Genomic DNA, 18,091 nt, shown 5'->3' with positions numbered 1-18,091 from the left:
ACGCCCGTTGGCAAGAGGTCACGGGGCAAACCCAGATGGCACAGGTCGACTGACTGAGACGACTGGCTGATGCAGCACCTGTGGCCCCTACTGTGGCAACTTTCTGTGCTTTAGCCACCCGGCGCTCCGCTCGTTGTTGTGAGCATCGCTCCTCCGCCCTCCGTTGTTGTTGGAGGGTGACTGCCTCCAACTGGCCAGTAGCATCTTTCAGGAGCCTCCTCCACAGTGGCCGATCTTGACACGGCTGGTACCAGTCATCCGCAAGTGGACTCAGCTCCAAGTCTTCCTGTAGCACATAACTCCATGTCTTCTCCAGCCCCTGCCGCACCCATTTAGCCCCCTCGATCCGGCGGAACAAAAGCTGTTTAGGCATGCGGTGGCTGGCCATGCAGGCTACATGACTAAGGCAACGCAGCCTTACCTGCCGGAGGTCACCGATGGGACTTTGTCCACATCTTTCAAGGATTTGTGAACTCCTCACACAATGCAGCCTGGTTAAAGCCAGGATGGATCATAGGCAGGCCAGCCTAAATGTTTCTAACCGGCGAAGATGTTCCATTAGGGGGGTCCAAGTTTCGCAAGCGTAGAGAAGGGAGGGAATGACCATGGCTGAGAACACCTGAAGCTTCGTACGGAGTGATAGACCAGGTAGCTTCCACACAGCGTTACGCAGCCATTGAAAAGATACTGCAGCTCGACTGATTCGGAGTGAGACCTCTGCTGTTAAACCAGAGCCGGTCATTAGCACACTGCCCAGGGAAACTCTCCACTGTCTCCACAACTGGCCCATCACCAATTGGGAGTTGTGGGGGTGGAGTGTCCGATGGTACAAAATAGCCAGGCAGGTGCTTAGCTTTGGTTGGGCTGATGGTAAGGCCCCACCTGTTGGTGGCAAGCTCCAGGTTCAGCAGCAGCACCTGGAACTCCTCCTCCGAGTGAGCAGCCATTAGCAGATCATCGGCATACATAACGTGGTTGAGCAATAGGGAGCCATCCCTTGACCGCACCCGGGCATCGATCAGCCTCCCACTGTATCTGTAGCAGATGGGAATTGTTCCGGTACAGGCATTGAAGGCTTGACGAACTACGTAGTCCAAATATATGTAAAATAATGTGGGAGTCAGAGGACATCCCTGTTGCACCCCAAGGTGTAAAGGGAATGGCTCTGACTCACGGCCACGTAGTTAGACGCGGGGCCGCTCACCATCATGAAGGGCCTTAAGGATGGTGATGAGTGTGTCAGGGACTCGGAAAGCACTAAGAGCAACCCAGAGGCCAGGCCTACTGATGGTATCATAGGCCTTGAGCAGGTCAATAAAGCACACGCATGGACTAAGATGCACACATGGACCTACAGACACGCTGTCGTCCACACCGGGCAGCCCGGGGTCCCACTCCTCAGCGGGGGTTGAGTATAAAAAGGGGATGTGTCAGAGGGCTCGGGGAGAATGTTAAAGCTAAACCAGTGAAGACCGAAGATCGTCTAGCTAGAGCCCTGGACTCCCCTGGGACGCCGCCCTTGTCAGGGCCGCGCAGGACCGAGCCAGCGGCGTGGTCCCGAGAACCAAAGCTAGTGCTCTGGGACTCCGGGTACCGTAGCCCGACTGACCAGTGTCGGGCCAGACAGCCTCCCCTAGCCCGTTAGTGGAGGACTAAGAGGCAGGCTAGGGTAGCTAGCGTGTGTATTCCCAGCTAGCCGGGTGAGGGGGCCGATACCCCCTCGAGTGTTATATGCCCACTGTTGTGCTGTGAAATAAACCCGTGTGCCTCCAACTCCGGCGTCAAGAGTCGTCAACGGTATTACATCTGGTGTCAGAAGTAAAAATCTACGAACATGGACACGCGCCGGACAGCTCGAGTCAGGATACCGTGGGCGGAGGACACCGCTGCAGTCGGAGAGCCCGGGACGGGTGAAGAGAGCACGGAGCAGTCGGGGCCAGATACGGCTACGCCGCAGCAACAGGAGGGTGGGGAGGTGTCGGCAGAGGGGCTGAGGCAGGCGCACGCCAAGCTGATGGAGCTGCTGCACGCCGCTGCCAGCATGCTGGACCACATCACTCAGCTGGGGGCTGCTGGACCGCCACGGGGTGACGAAAGCCGACGACCACAGCGCCTTCCCGCCATTTCGGCGGAACACCAATTTGAAAATCCCGCCATCGCCGCAGCTGCTGTTGAGGGCGTGGCCGGGTTGAGCATCGAGTCCAACGGCGGGCATACAGTACCTGCCGCGTCATCACCAACGGACGGCACGTCACCACGGGTGCGACCGGCGATGCCATCGGTTGTTCGAGCCGCGGCACAGCCGGGTGGGGGAGACGGAGTCGCGGCACAGCCGGGTGGGGGAGGCGGAGTCGCGGCACAGCCGGGTGGGGGAGACGGAGTCGCGGCACAGCCGGGTGGGGGAGACGGGGGAGTGCGACCTTCCGCGGCAGCCGCTGCGTTACATCAGCGGCTACCTCCACTCAAAGAATTTGTGGGCGAGGAAGGCGACTGGGGCGGCTTCCAGCGGCGCTTCCTCGCTCACCAGGAAATGGCGGAGTGGACGGACGCCGAGGCTCTCCGCGCGCTGCCAGCACTCCTCGACAGCGACGCCCTCGCCACTTTAACATCGGCACCGAAGGAGAGGCGCTCTACGCTGCAGACGGCGATGCAGGTGCTGGCTGCAGTTTACGGTCCGCCGTCAGACTGTCGCCAACTCTTCAACGATCGCCAGCGGGGGGCAAAGGAGTCGCCTCTGGCGTACCGCACAAGCCTCCTGGCACTGGCAAAGGCAGCCTTTCCACGGATGGACAACAAAGGTGTCGACGCCATGGTTACGGAGAAGATACTCCTGCTGGCGGACGACTTGGAGATCGTCATCGTCGCACAGGACGACGCAGAGATGTGCTCCCTCCAAGCGGCACGACTCCTCCACGCAAACCTGCTCGCGCAACGACGCAAGGCCAGCAAGGCGGCGAGCGGGCGTACCGTGGCCGCAGCCACCCTCCCGGCGGAGGAGATCTGCGCCATCGACCATCAACGGCAGCAGGGAGCAGGAGTACGGGCGGACCGGGGCGGCTCGAGCCATCCCGATCATCCGTCGTCATCACCAGCGCTCCCGCGCTGCTACAACTGCGGCATCCGGGGCCATGTCGCCTCGGGGTGCCGCTCTCCTCGGCAGCGCGGGACGACACCTCGACGGGACGCCAGCCCTCTTCCCAAGCTCCATCATCATAACCCGGCGAGTCGCGGCACTTCACATGTTTGGCCCACGCACACACCCGCCACACACTCATACACCGCACCGATTGGGGGGCCAATATCGCGCACCATCGCACCAACACGCACCACTCTGGGTACTCAGATTGAACCCAGACAGTGGTCCGTGTTGGCCCATCGTGTTGTAGCCGCGTCGTCGGGGTCGTCGGCCGTTGTGGGGCACATCGACGGGGTCGAGGTGCGCATCCTGGTCGATACGGGAGCATCGGCGACCATTATTTCGGAGTTAATTTACAATATTCTCCCTGCCCAGAGCCGTCCTTTGATGCCTGTTAACGTGCCATTCTTTGCTGCTAACGGGGGCTCACTTGGCATCATCGGACAGATTCGAGCCCAAATTTGTATCGGGGATATTAAATTGTCTGGGCCGATTTTTGTTTCCTCCTCGCTGGCGGTTCCGTGCCTGCTGGGGACGGACTTCCTGGCCAAAATGCCGATTAGGATATTAATCAACCAGGGATGCATTGAGCTCCCGTCGGGCCGACGCATGGCGTTTCTGCCATCCCCCGGTAAGAGTCGGACGGCGTTCGCAACGGTGCCGGCGTTTGTAGATAGAACGGTGCGCGTTCCTCCGGGGGCACAAATGTTGGTTCCTTTGAAACTTCGGCGGCCCTTCGCTAAGGGCATTGGGGCCCAAGGGGTTCTGCTGGGGCCGTCTAGGGCCGGGGTTAGTGGACTTCATTTACTTCCGGCCCAGACCATAGTAAGAGGGGACGGAGACCCCTTCATCGCGGTCCTCAATGTGGGCTCGCAGACGGTGGTGGTCCCGCAGGGGACCGTGCTTGCTCACGCGACGCCGGTGCCCTGTGAGGAACCCGTCGCGAATCACGTGAGTGCTGTCCCTGCGCCACGACCACATTCGGACAGCGATGAAGGGTGGCTCGAGGCGCTTTGTGCGAGATCGACGGACCTGTCAAATTCAGAGCGTCAACAGCTTAAAACGCTACTGCGGGAATTTTCCGACGTTTTCAGTCGGGACAAATACGATTTGGGTTGCACTCATCTGCTGCGTCACCATATTGATACGGGTGACAGCGCGCCAATACGCCAGAATTTGTATCGGTTAAGTCCCGCCGAAAAGGACCATGTCAAATCGGCTATTGATGACATGTTAGCCGCCGACATCATTTCTCCTTCCACCAGCCCTTGGGGAGCGCCGATCGTCCTGGTTAAAAAGCAGGACGGCTCGTTGTGGTTTTGCGTTGATTTTCGGCGCCTTAACAAAATTTCGGTTGCCGACGCATACCCGCTCCCACGGATGGACGAATCGCTGGACGCCTTGGCGGGAGCGCAATTCTTCTCCACATTGGATTTACTTTCGGGATTCTGGCAGCTTCCTCTGGACGATGATTCAAAGCCTAAAACTGGTTTCCGTACACCGCACAGCCTGTTCCAATTCAACCGGTTGCCGATGGGACTCCACTCAGCGCCGGCAACTTTCCAGCGTTTGATGGAATTGGTTTTGGCTGGATTGCAATGGGATTCGTGCCTGATTTATTTGGATGACGTTATCGTCTTTAGTAAAACTTTTGACGAACATCTCCAGAGGTTGCGGGCGGTTTTCCTAAAGATGCGGGCTGCTAATTTGAAATTCAAACCCCAAAAATGTCATCTGTTACGCGATTCGGTGCGTTATTTGGGACACATCGTGGGGTGCTCAGGTATTGCTACCGATCCCGCCAAAACGCAGTGCGTCAGCTCCTGGCCGACTCCCACCTCGGTGGGAGAGGTCAGGAGTTTCATTGGCTTCGCGTCGTATTACCGATGGTTCGTCGCAGATTTTGCGACGATTGCGAAACCCCTACACGCTTTAACATCAAAAGGGGTTCGGTTCCACTGGGGTTAGGAGGAGGAGGCTGCTTTCTGCTCCCTTCGGGACGCCCTGGTAAAAGCTCCTCCCTTGATTTACCCCGATTTTTCTAAGCCTTTTTTGCTCGACACCGATGCGAGCAACACGGGTATTGGGGGCGTGCTTTCCCAGGTGGTTGACGGCGTGGAACGGGTGGTTGCGTACGGCAGTCGGGTGTTGTCTCCGGCGGAGCAAAGATATTGTGTCACCCGTCGGGAACTGTTGGCAATTGTCTATTTCATCCAACAGTATCGCCCATATCTGTACGGTCGGCATTTCACCGTCCGCACAGATCATGCAGCACTGCAGTACGCCCTGCGAGTTCAACAGCCATCGGGACAATTGTCCCGATGGTTGGAGATCCTCCAGGATTTTGATTTTGAAACCACCTACCGTAAGGGCGTTCGCCACACCAATGCGGACGCTCTGTCGCGCATGCCAACCACCTCCGAATGTGCATGCCTCCTGGGGTCGGGACGTTGCAGGCCAGCAGGGGACATACCGGTTCCGGTCCTGGCGGCCGCCGGCGACGACGAAACATTGGTTCCTAATTCAATCGCACAACAGGGAAAAGATTCCCTGTTGGGGTTGCCCGTCAATGAATGGGGGCGCCTCCAGATGGAGGATACCTCTCTCCTCGGGTTGCGTCGTCGCGTCGGCTGTGCTGGGCAGGGCAGGGGTGATGCCGACGCATGGGAATTGGTGCATGGTCTGCTGATGCATTGGGACGGGAAATCCCATCGACATCGGCTGGTGGTCCCTTCGGGGTTGCGGGGCAAGGCGTTGTGGGCCGCACATGAGCGCCTCCTACACCTGGGGACCCAAAAGACCCTCGCCTTACTCCAACTCGATTTTTTTTGGCCAGGCATGACGAAGGATGTCGGGGATTTACTGGGGTCATGCCCTTGGTGCGCGCAACAAAAACCGCCAGCACGTGTGTCTAACCCACCCTTGCAGTCAATCAAAGTGTCCAGAGTTAACGAACTCGTCGCGCTGGATATTTTGGGCCCATTCCCCGCCACACCCAGGGGCAATAGATATTTGTTGACGGGTGTGGAGTATTTCACTCGCTGGCCTATGGCCTGGCCCCTTGCCAACCAGTCGGCAGCAGCCATCGTGGAGGCCTTTGTTCAGGGTTATGTCCTGGACAAAGGTGCTCCGGAGCGGCTGCTGACCGACCAGGGCAAAAAATTTTCCGGTAAATTGCTCAAAGAAGTCTGTGAGCTCCTGGGCACGAAGAAAATTCGTACCTCCCCGTATCACCCGCAGACTGACGGGATGGTCGAGCGTCTGCATCGGACCATCACATCAATGTTGTCACAGCAGGTGTCGGACTCACAGACCGATTGGGACTTGCAAATTCAAGGGGTATTGGCGGCGTACCGGATGGCCCCCCACGCAGCTACGGGATTTTCACCCTTCTACCTCATGTACGGCCGCGAACCTGACCCGCCTGTTCGTGCCCAGCTGCAGATCCCCGCGCCTCAGGGAAAAACTAAATTGTCTGACCATGTGAAATTTAATTTGGCCAAATTGACAGAGGCACGGGATGCTGCCATACAAAACTCTGACCTCCGTCAGAAAGCGAACGAGCGACTCAGACGGGGTCGGGCGCACATGCTGCAGTGGAAGCCGGGGGACAAGGCATGGCTGCACTGTCCCCAGGTGCCATTAGCAACCTCCTCTAAGCTGGTGCGGCCGTGGCGGGGCCCTGTGGAGGTAGTTGAGGTGTTGCGACCGCAGTGCGTGCGTATCAAATGGGGAAAGCGGCGGTGGTTCGTGCACCCCTCTAGATTAAAACCATTCGTCGCAGTACACATCCCCACTTCACACACGCGTGGCCAAACATGTGGGGGGTCGGCCGACTCACTGGGTCCGTCTCCGTCGCTCTCACCTAATGCCTTGCCGGCTGTGCCACCTCCAGGTGCATCAGGAGTGACGGGCTCACGCCCGATCACCCCTCCTGGGGATGCCAAGGGTCACGCGGCGTCGGATGAGGACTCACCCCAAGACGGACTGTTGCCACAGGATGGTCCGCCACCCGGGGTTACCCCGTGTGAGGGGCCCGCTGCAAGGACGTGCGCTAAAATGCGCAGACTGTTGTGAGGATGGAAGATGTGTACATAGGTTGTGTTCATTGTGTGTTGTGTGAATGGTGTGTTCCCCGCTCATTGGATGCGTATGCGTTGGGCTCACCATGTGTTGGGTGTGTGGTGGGTTCCCTGCAAATCGTATGTATGCTGTTTTACGGAATTCGTATTTATTTGGGGGGGGGGGGGGGGTGCGTCGGGTTGGTTTCTCTTCTTGCTGTTGCGTTCTTGTTGTGTTCTTGTTGTTGTTCTTGTTATTGTTGAAAAATAGTGAGGCACACACGCGGTCAGGGGGTAAATGCGCTTTTATTGTCGTTTTTTTTGTATGTTGGCAGCCGGGACGGCTGCAAGCTATGCGGGGGGGGGGGGAGGGGGGTGATGTAGGGGTGTTAGAGAGAGAGCCGTTATGCATGGCAGCTTATGGGAAACAAACACCGTGGGCGGGGCTACGTGAGTGCACGGGGGGGGGGGGGTGCTCTCAACGACGTCCGCACCGGGCAGCCCGGGGCCCCACCCCTCAGCGGGGGTTGAGTATAAAAAGGGGATGTGTCAGAGGGCTCGGCGAGAATGTTAAAGCTAAACCAGTGAAGACCGAAGATCGTCTAGCTAGAGCCCTGGACTCCCCTGGGACGCCGCCCTTGTCAGGGCCGCGCAGGACCGAGCCAGCGGCGTGGTCCCGAGAACCAGAGCTAGTGCTCTGGGACTCCGGGTACCGTAGCCCGACTGACCAGTGTCGGGCCAGACAGCCTCCCCTAGCCCGTTAGTGGAGGACTAAGAGGCAGGCTAGGGTAGCTAGCGTGTGTATTCCCAGCTAGCCGGGTGAGGGGGCCGATACCCCCTCGAGTGTTATATGCCCACTGTTGTGCTGTGAAATAAACCCGTGTGCCTCCAACTCCGGCGTCAAGAGTCGTCAACGGTATTACACACACACAGCGACTAACACACACGCACATGGGCTGAGACACACACACATATCGAGTCACACACACAAACACATCGACTTACAGACACACACACATATATGGACTCACACACACATAGACATGCACTTGAGATACACACACATGGAGTTACACACACATATCGACGTACACATACAGGGACTTACACACATACATACATAGAGTGACACACACATTGCCGTACACACACATACACATGTGGCCTATGACACATCGACTTGAGATATACACACATGGAGTTACACACAAACATATGGACTAAGACACACATACATGGACTTACACACACACACAGCGACTGATAGGCACACAAATGGACTGACACGCACACTTGGACTGACACACACACATAAACACTTTACGTACACACACACATGGGGTATTGTCCCTTCGAAAAAGACAGACACACACATGGAGTTAAAAACACGCATGGCTGTACACGCACACACATATGGCCTCAAAGACACACACATCGACGGGCACAGCAATCCCCGATGATGGCACAGCTATCAGTATGGCAGTACTACGTATGAGGAAATAGTGTGACGTGAGCAATGGAAACAATAGAAATGTATTGAAGAAATAATCAGAAATCACAGACTGGCAGTAGACCGTGGCAGCGTCATAAAAGCGCAGCAAAAAAGGGAAAATTGAGCAACGTAAAAATGCAAAAAGACTTTTGTGCACACAAAACAATTATTGTAACATCTGTCAACTTGTTTCATAATGGTAAACAATGAACCTGAGTTGATATCTGCACACAATATCTGGCAACGTATTTGTTTTGTAATAATAATAAGCAATGAACGTGATTAATGATCTGCACACAAACATTATTATTGTAATGTTTGTGTACTTATGTGTTTAAACAATAGTAAACAATGGACTTGAGTTAGCGTAAGAAGAAAGGAACTTTGTACTTATCATAGGCATGTTGAGGCCTTGTGCCATGCGTAGCCCCCGTCCTGGCCTACATTGGCGAGGCGGCGGGGTTGGCACGTTGCCAGGTTGCCATGCTAGGGGCTGGGCCGCTACCCCCCCCCCCCAGCATCCCACGCCCGTGCAAGAATAATGGTATGTAAGCAGTAAAATATTATTATCTAGGGAGTCTGCAGTATAAACTGGACACATCGTGTTGGGGGGGGGGGCGAAGAGGACATGACACTGTTAAGAAATATCCGCAGCGTCATGTATGTGTTGGCTTTAAACGCGTAAAAGGAAATGTCCCCGTGAGCTTGAGTGAACGCGCAACTTGGTAGGGTTCGTCCCCCCCACGCCATTGTCGTCAGTTGGTACGGTCGATGTTTCGCAATAAGTAAATAATGAATAATAGAAACGACACAAATGTGTTAATTAAACTACTTAAAAGTTTACGGATGGGAAAACGGAATAGCCTATTCGCACCACGGGGCTTAGGGCGTGCCGGCTGGCAAATTATTTCGGTCTTAAACCTCCCCGTCCGAGAGCCAAATTCCCCGCAAACGCGAGCGCACGGAGACTTTTATATATAAGATCGTTCATGACGATTGGCATCTTGTAGCGCATGACAATATGCAAGGTGTGGAGGCATGAGGAAGAACGGCAGACATGCCAATATAATTTGTGTTTCCAAGTGGGAGGAAACAAGAACACCTACATAAACAAAGCATGTTCGAGGTGGCAACAGCATCTGATACATCACATGCGGATGGAACAGATGGGGATTAGCAGGCTACACCAAGCGCCAAGGAAACTGTACAGCATTATAGGAAGCAACTGCACAGCAATTGTGAGTAGCACTCACGTGGCTCTGAAAATAGGGGCCTAGAGCACAACGTGAAGCCAGGAAGACAGGCCGGGCTTAGATGTCCTCGTGCCGAGCCACCAGAGCCCCAATGAGTTGGGCGAGTCTCATTACCCAACACACCTAACATTACAAAAACATATCAAATGCATTGTCATGCATTCTAAACGCATTCTACCGTAAACACTGTGAAATGTTGTCAAAGATAGTCTTGCAACCTACGGTGATATACTGTGTTGTGTTTATTTTGTACTGTGTGACATAGTGTGGTTATGTACAGTAATCACCATTCAAGTGTGTTGCCCTGCAAGTCATGAATCTCACAGTGCAAACATATGGAGCTTGAGATTCTAAAACGATCACAAACAGGGAGCTGCAATTCACTGGAAACACGTGGCAAGCATAGTGTCAGATAGGGATGGCTTCCTCGCACGAAGACTGTGTGGAGGCTATGTGAAATTAAGATATAATTTAGCCAACCTGGTGCAGGTGAATGCGAAATCCTACTAGCAGGTGTTTTGCTGCATTGGAATTGCAATGGCCTCTGATGACTGACACAAAGCCAGCGTCCTCTTGTTAATAATGTATTTGCATGAAGGGTGTATATAACTATTACACTCACTTGGCAAGTAGAGTGAAGGCTGTCGCCTGCACAGATCATGCTGGGCTTCACTTTGATCCCCCAATACTCGTTGCTGCTGCATTTGGCGTAGCTGATAAAGGGAAGCTTCGCTTGTTGAAGAGTGTCGGGCGATGGGCCATTGGCTGATGAAATGCAATAAATATGACAAATACAAAAGAAAAATTAGTGTTGTTGTGGTGTATACATGAAACGAAGTAGGGGCGGTGACATGGGCCAGCCGTAGCATGCTAGCATCTTATTGAAGAGGTTTGTGGTCCGACATCATCAGGACCCCTTGGTTATAACTGCAGGTGTATTTACCATACCATTCTAGGTTCTGTCTGTGTCACAGTGCACATTAACCATCCCATAACATCATTTGAAAACAGTATGCCAGCGTCGTGGTCCCAAATAAAAAAAAATGTATTTGTTTATTTCGGTAAAGTTACGTAGATAGAAAAAATAATAAAAATAAAGTGAATAAAAATACCACGACGTTTCGATCGCAACAAAAGCGGTCGTTATCAGGAAAAGGGGTTAGCCTCTAAAGGCACACTGTTTATAAAGGTTTGGAGATGGGCATAGCCCAAGTGTATCAGCAGCACAAGCAATGCATTGCTGCTGCATTGGCATTGCTGCTACATTGGCAATGTTGGTGCTGCCGCATTGGCATTGCTTGTGCTGCTGATACACTTGGGCTCCGCCATCTACAAATCTTTATAAAGAGTGTGCGTTTAGAGGCTAACACCTCTTCCTGATGACGACCGCTTGTGTTGCAATCGAAACGTCGTGGTATTTTTATTCACTGTATTTGTATGATTATTTTTCTAAGTACGTGAATTTACCGAAAGAACCAAAGAATATGAATTCCTGCGGTCACGAAAGTTTTAAGTCGAAATAAAAAAACAACTATTTGAAAATTGCTCAATTGGGATTACACATAGCACCGTGGCCCCTACTGTGAAACTACTGCAGACTATCTTAAAACAGCACCTTCATGATATCCTCGTCTCATAATAATAGCGTGAATATCAAATGTACTTAAACAATATTTTAGATCGGCAGACAATATGCCTCCCTCCACACAGATAAAATGTATTCGTGTTTTTTTATACATCTCATCAGACACACGTCCTTCTTGCAATGTATATTTGACCAGCATTGGTTTAAGCAAGCATGACTGCTGATAAGACACTGAATGTCGACAATGTTCCAGAGTTTTGATTGTGTGGAACTAATGCTGATGAAATTATGCACTCTCAGAGTCTTTGTTTTTTGGCGTGTTTCTAAATGTGAAAACTACATTTTAGGTGGGAATCAAGTAAGAACAAGAGGAATTTATAAGAGAGAACAACATTTTAAATTGAGGAACTGCAAAGAGTGAAAGAAAGTGTGGTTGATGAATTTGGAAATGTATGCATTCAATGTCAGTTGCCTTTTATAGAAGTAAATATTTACGCGATCTAACCCAAAAACCTCTATTATGGATAACCTAATGGCATTAATACTTCTATTAAAGGCAACCGACATTAAATGATACATTTCCAAATTCATCAACCGCACTTTCTTTCACTCTTTGCAGTTCCATAATTTAAAATGTTGTTCTCTAGAAGTAGGGTTTTACCCTTTAAGTGGTACAAAAACTGACACCTTTATACAAGGCATCATGTTTGCAATAACCACAACACAAGCAGTCAAAATGCAAACAAAAAGAGACAACTCTAATAATGATATGCATTGTCCTTGAAGTTGATTGGTCCACACCCGAGACAGCTTTTCTTAGAGCCTAGTCTCCATTGGTGTTGGACCAGATGACGCCAAAAGGCGTACAACTCAACATTGTCGACATTCATTGTCTTATCAGCAGTCAGAATTGCTTAAACCAATGCTGGTCAAATTATACATTGCAAGAAGGACGTGTGGCTGATGATATGTATAAAAAACACTAATTTTTTCGTGTAGGGAGGCATATTGTCTGCTCATCAAAATATTGTTACAGTACATTTGATATTCACGCTATTATTAATCTCAATAATGGATATTGGTCGCGAAAGCCTACGTGTTAAGCCATTTGGTTACGTAGGATAGTAATGAAATCATATTGCAGTTTCCTTTGTAAATTGAGGACAGAAGATTCAGGAAAATATAGGGTTATATCATAAGCATAGACATTTATTTATGTACGCAATTGCTTTATGCTGGCATTATTTATACAAAGGGAGAAGCATGATGGACCTTTGTTGAGCCTGGAAAAGACAGACGTTACCAAATATAATGCTTTGTTTGTTTGGTCCTTACTTGACAGACGTCCCCAGCCGGTCGCATAACACTCGGGGTTGTTGGACAGGATGTGTTCCGGGTAGGGCAGGGTAGCAGGTTGGGTCGTGTTGGTGATCGGCACAGATTCATTGAGCTCAATGAGTGCAATGTCAAACCTGGCATGGGGTGGTGCGGGCACGGTGAGTGGACAATGGACGAAGGGGAAGCGGAATTTACGGTAACAGTGCATGAGGAATTATACACGGGTCATTGCTTTCAGAATCATTCAAGTAGCATGGTGCATACGACTCCATTCACTGCAAGGCACATATCTAAGCCACCTCGTGATACATTTGCCCTTTATGTCCGAGTTCCAAATTAAGGGTTTGCACTACAATGTCTTCCTCACGCCACTGCTGGTGGAAGCGTCGCCACTAGAAGGAACTCTATAGGATGTTTGGTTCACTTTACTACGCTGAACAGATATAAAAGTTGGAAAGAGGTGGATATACCCACATTTGATGTCATCACAAAGGACCTGCCGATCGATTGCGCTGTATACATTTTTACTGCTAGGTGGGTAGAGGTGAGAACATTCAGCAATATTTTAATTTATTCAACTGCCGCGCCAGGAGATTGAATACAACTACGGACCTCTGGTTTGCAAGTCGAGTGTGATAACCATTGTAGCAATATGGCAGCTCCATTTGTTTATTAGTTAAGAAAATATAAAACATGTGATTATTGCTCTAGACAATCCTATATGTACGGCAAACTTGTAACTTCTTCTGCTTCTTTCGTATGGATTCATAGCAGAAGATAACATATATAAATTAATATTTGTTATCTACTCAATTGTCTGTTCAGACGCAGAGTGGATCTCGTCCGTTCCACCTTTAAAGGAGTTAAGACAGCAACTGTTTACAATGTGGTCGATCATTTGGGAGTTGGTGGCCGCACTCGCAGGCCGCCGAATCTTTGATGCACCATTTGTGCATCAGATGACCGCATCGGCCATGCCCAGTCCTGATTCGGTTGATGGTCGACCATTGGCGAAATGGAAAGTTGAAACCGGGAGGTTCGATGGTAGGGTCCTGTGTGAGATGTTTATTTTTGACATCGGCCACAGTCCAGACTTGCTTCCAGAAGGGGTGTCATGATTTTAGGCACTGCGTTTATGTCCCTATGTGTTCGAAGTTGTTTCACGACAGATTTGCGATGGAGCAATGTGGGTAAGCACTGGGAGCCACTGAGTCGGCGTCGACCTCAGCATACCTGAGATGGCACGCATTGCAATGTTCAGTTGCGTGTCGATAACTCGAGTGTGAGCGCTGCGTCCCCACACAGGTGAGCAATACTCTCCCAGTCGATTACACGAGGGCGAGTGTGGCAGTCCGTAGTGTTTGTGCATCACTGCGCCAACTAGTTCCCGGTAGTTGTAACTGATTATTTTTTCCCATGTTGTTGCACATGGGTACCAGTAACACAAAATAAACTATTGAACAACTTTCAAATTGGAAGAAAAATATGTTCCCCACCTCCACGGACCCACGCTGGACAGCGTGGTAGTGTATGCCCATATCACCTGCACATACCGCAGAGGTGTGAGAAGCCCTCATACAACAGTGAATTGACCAATGGGCTATACATGTATATACGTACCCATATTCTAGGAATTCTGCATTCCATTTCGGATGGACGTGTATATTCTTGATTTGCGCATGAAGTTGTCCCTCTTCAATCATTGACAAATCGTGTTTTCCAAGACGCACAGACTGAGCATAATTAGTGCTGTGGAGATAAAGGGCAGCAGGAGATTAGAAGTATTAATGACGTACAAGGATCGGTCGTTCACTTCATAACAGTTCTTCATTTGAAGAAAAAAAACATTCACTCCGGCCCTACCATGTGGCCGATATGTTTGATGCGTGATAGTCAACCCAATTTTTTATTATTATTATGAGAGCTGGAATTCAGCGAAATTAAGTAAAAATCTAAAATGTATTTCATTATTTTTTTGTACAGTCATTGTTGATCTCATTGAGACCATGAATAAATCACACTTGAGAACTGCGTTTAACCACGCCTCTGTATGTATAAGTTTATGGGTCTCGAGGTAAGACATGAGGTGACCAGGTGTCAAAGTGTCCACACGTGTGCCTTTGTATGTATGTATGTTGAACGTCTTTCTGACTAACCGGAAGTGCGGGGGAAGGACACCAAACTAATCACTAAAAGCAGTTATAAAGAAATGGGTTTCCAATATAGATTTACCAAAAAGCCACTGCGAGGATGACCAGAGTTTATATGATGGATTGTGGTCCTTAACGAGATCAACAAGGTTTGTGGTTCATTTATAGCAAGCACTTTGTGTGTAATGAGTGAGACGTTATAATGTATTCGTTCAGCAACCTGAAGCCAATGCAGCTTAGGAAACACCGGACGGAAGCTGTGCTTTCTGTGTGGAGTTTGTACGTTCACCCATGTAGAGTGTGAGAGTAAGTGTTTGATGTTTGGGCTGGACAGTCCTTCACTCGTTGCAGGAAACTGCGACAGGGAGTAACTATTCTCAAAAACAAAAGAATGAAGGGGGTGTGGGAGCGTGGCGATGAGCTGTCGGAAGCTGTAAGTCCCAGGCTACAATGGGCTCACCTCGCCCATAAATGGGAGGTGAGGAATAGTGATAGTGGTGGCTTACGCTCCACCAAAGACGAAAATCAGTGGAAGGATACAGGTGTAGTGGAGTAACGCGCGCGGGGGGTTGCAAAGAGTGTGCACGCATGCGTGAGCTGCGGACAGTGAGGTCACATCAGGGCGAGCAGGTGCAGAGAGGGAGACAGGGAGAGAGCAACCAGGGAGAGGCGACCAATGAAGATGCATAGCGGTGATTGGCTGGCTGCAAATGCAAACTCGGTGTAGGCGCCTGGCAGACGGGAGATGGAGGTGATAAGCGTGGCGGAGATGCCTCGTGAGCGACAGCTCAACGAGAGCCACCTAAGGTCTCTTAATGAGTGAGGGCATATCAGCTGATGTGCGGAGAAACGCAGTTGAGTTGGTTGGAGTGAAGACAGAATAATTATTACAAGAGAAGTCCGAGACCCCGCTCTCCACACCTCGTCCTCTCCAGCGGTGTTGGCTGATTCCCCACTGGAGGCATGGGCGAGGTTGGAGGAGTGAGGGTAGACAGGCTAGAAGTAGAGAGGCTAGTGTAGGTCTAAGTGTGATAAGGCTAGCAGTAGAGAAGCTGGCAGAGTGTATAGTAAGGGATAGTAGTGGAGAAGCTAGCAGAGTGCAACATAGCAGGCTAGCGGAGCAAGAGAGTGAGCGTAGCGTAGCAGACGAGCAGTACAAGAGGAAGAGTTGCGACGAAAATGCGTGGGTTTGAACGCGAGTTCTGTACGAATAAAGTGACACAGGAGAAAAAGAAGTTGTCCGCGCGAAAAAACACCACTACACAGACAAGGCTGATGAGTCAGATGCATTCTATTAGCTCCCTATCCCAGGTGATGGCTAAAATGTCCCTTAGTATAAAGTAATCTTGCTCGGTGACTGTAATGCTAAAGTAGATCATGACGCAGGCACCATGGCTAGAGTGATTGAAAAGCATGTGCCAGACCAGGTCAATAACAATGGTGGGAGGAAATTCGAATTTTGTGCAGCCCATGGGCCTCTACTCACCAACATAATGTACGAGCATTGGCACATCCATACAATATTATTTATGCACGCCGGAACCAAGCCAGAACATGTGATGTACTATATAGTGATGGAAAAGCGAATGCAGGCCCGTGTCCTTCACACCAGGACCTACTATGGAGTTGATCTGCCCACTAATCATCGGCTTGTGATTTGCCATTTTTTTGCTGTGGTGGTGGGCATCCACTTGGGACTCCACTCAAACCCACAATAGCCTGGTCTAAGCTCGCTGATAAAAGTTGCAAGAAATAATTTCATCATCGTTTTCAGCTGTGGCTGTTTTTTACCCCTTCCTCATGATGCCGAGAGGGAATCGGTGAAGGTTTAGGTCTTTAATTGCATTTAGTAGGCACTTCAAACCAAGCCCCATCTCACCATCGACAACATCTCACATCCGAGAAAGGACTGCATGGTTGAGGGGTGATATTGAGTTGCTGGGGAGATTGATCCTGCCTTAGCAGCAATCAATCAAGAATCGCTCATAATTCTAGAAAAAAATAACTGTCAGTACCACATCCATTAAAATCCTTAAGGGAAAAAAGTGATGATCTGATCTCTAATCCCCAGAAACAGGTTTAAGTATTGAAGGGAGCTCAGATAAAATCATGAGTTAAGGTGTATTTGACCCTGCCGGGACTATGCTACCTCAAATATTGGAGTAAATAACCCCACCCTATATGAGTGGCTAGCTGATGTGCCGTCTGTTGAGGAAGAACCAATAGCAATTTGAAGTCTGAGACCAAGTAAAGCACTGTGCAATGATGACCTCGCAAGAAAACTGCTGAAGTAGGGTGGCAATTGTAAGCAGGATACCACATATGACATTCTTACTGTAGTGAGTTCAACTGAGTCGCAGATGTATACCTGGAGGCAACACATGAATTTAACTCCAACACATGGGGTAACTTCCCCTTAACAGAATAACAACCTATGGTGGTGACCACCAGACTAACTACACTAATTACAACGTAACTAGCTACTACAGACCGGGACCACAACTCGGGTCCAGGTCCACGTGTTGGAGACTCGTTGAGTGGAGAACGAAGAACGTTGACGAAGGTTTCTTCAAGATGAACAACAACGCCGGTCTCTCTGGGGACCCGGCTTATATTCTCTCCGGCGTGGCTGGCTCCGCCCTTGGCCATGACCACCTTCCAGAATCCTCGAGCAGAATCTGGATCCCAACCACGTGACCACCCCTAGCCACCACTTGGGGCCCTTTTGGAGACTTAACCGGTCACGTGTCCTCTCGGGTCAACCAGAGTGGCATGGCCTTTAGCAACCTCATTCCTACGGCCGGTACTCCCACACCTTGTCCTATAGGGTTGGCACTGCACGCCAAGCGTGGTGTCATCTCGCGCTATCAATCAGCACTCACCGGGCCCCTCTAGGGCTGGTACTATACCCACACCATTGTGGTGTCCGCGATGTCGTTACACAACACGCCATCCCTCTCTAGGGCGGGCACTGCGCAGTGACATCCCACGATGTCACGACATTACAATCGTCTGATTCACAGATTGAGTTTCATATGATTGGAAGGATGCGATGTAGGTTTAAGAAAGAGAACCT

General features: G+C 50.7%; 1 protein-coding gene across 1 annotated transcript in view; it reads right to left on the bottom strand.

The window, feature by feature from the left end:
• LOC144737503 (elastase-1-like) overlaps positions 1-18,091 on the bottom strand; it is a 55,337-nt gene that overhangs the window by 23,630 nt on the left and 13,616 nt on the right. Inside the window, exons 4-6 of the mRNA XM_078620221.1 lie at positions 14,486-14,614; positions 12,863-12,999; positions 10,565-10,707 (exon numbers count right to left, since the gene is read on the bottom strand). Of these exons, the coding sequence (XP_078476347.1) occupies positions 10,565-10,707; positions 12,863-12,999; positions 14,486-14,614 (409 nt within the window). The remainder of the gene's footprint in view (positions 1-10,564; positions 10,708-12,862; positions 13,000-14,485; positions 14,615-18,091) is intronic.

Source organism: Lampetra planeri, chromosome 70 (assembly GCF_965212315.1).
Source record: "Lampetra planeri chromosome 70, kcLamPlan1.2.h2, whole genome shotgun sequence".
Lineage (NCBI taxonomy): Eukaryota > Metazoa > Chordata > Hyperoartia > Petromyzontiformes > Petromyzontidae > Lampetra > Lampetra planeri.
Note: the sequence above shows the minus strand (reverse complement) of the source record. Positions and strands in the feature narration are given on the sequence as shown.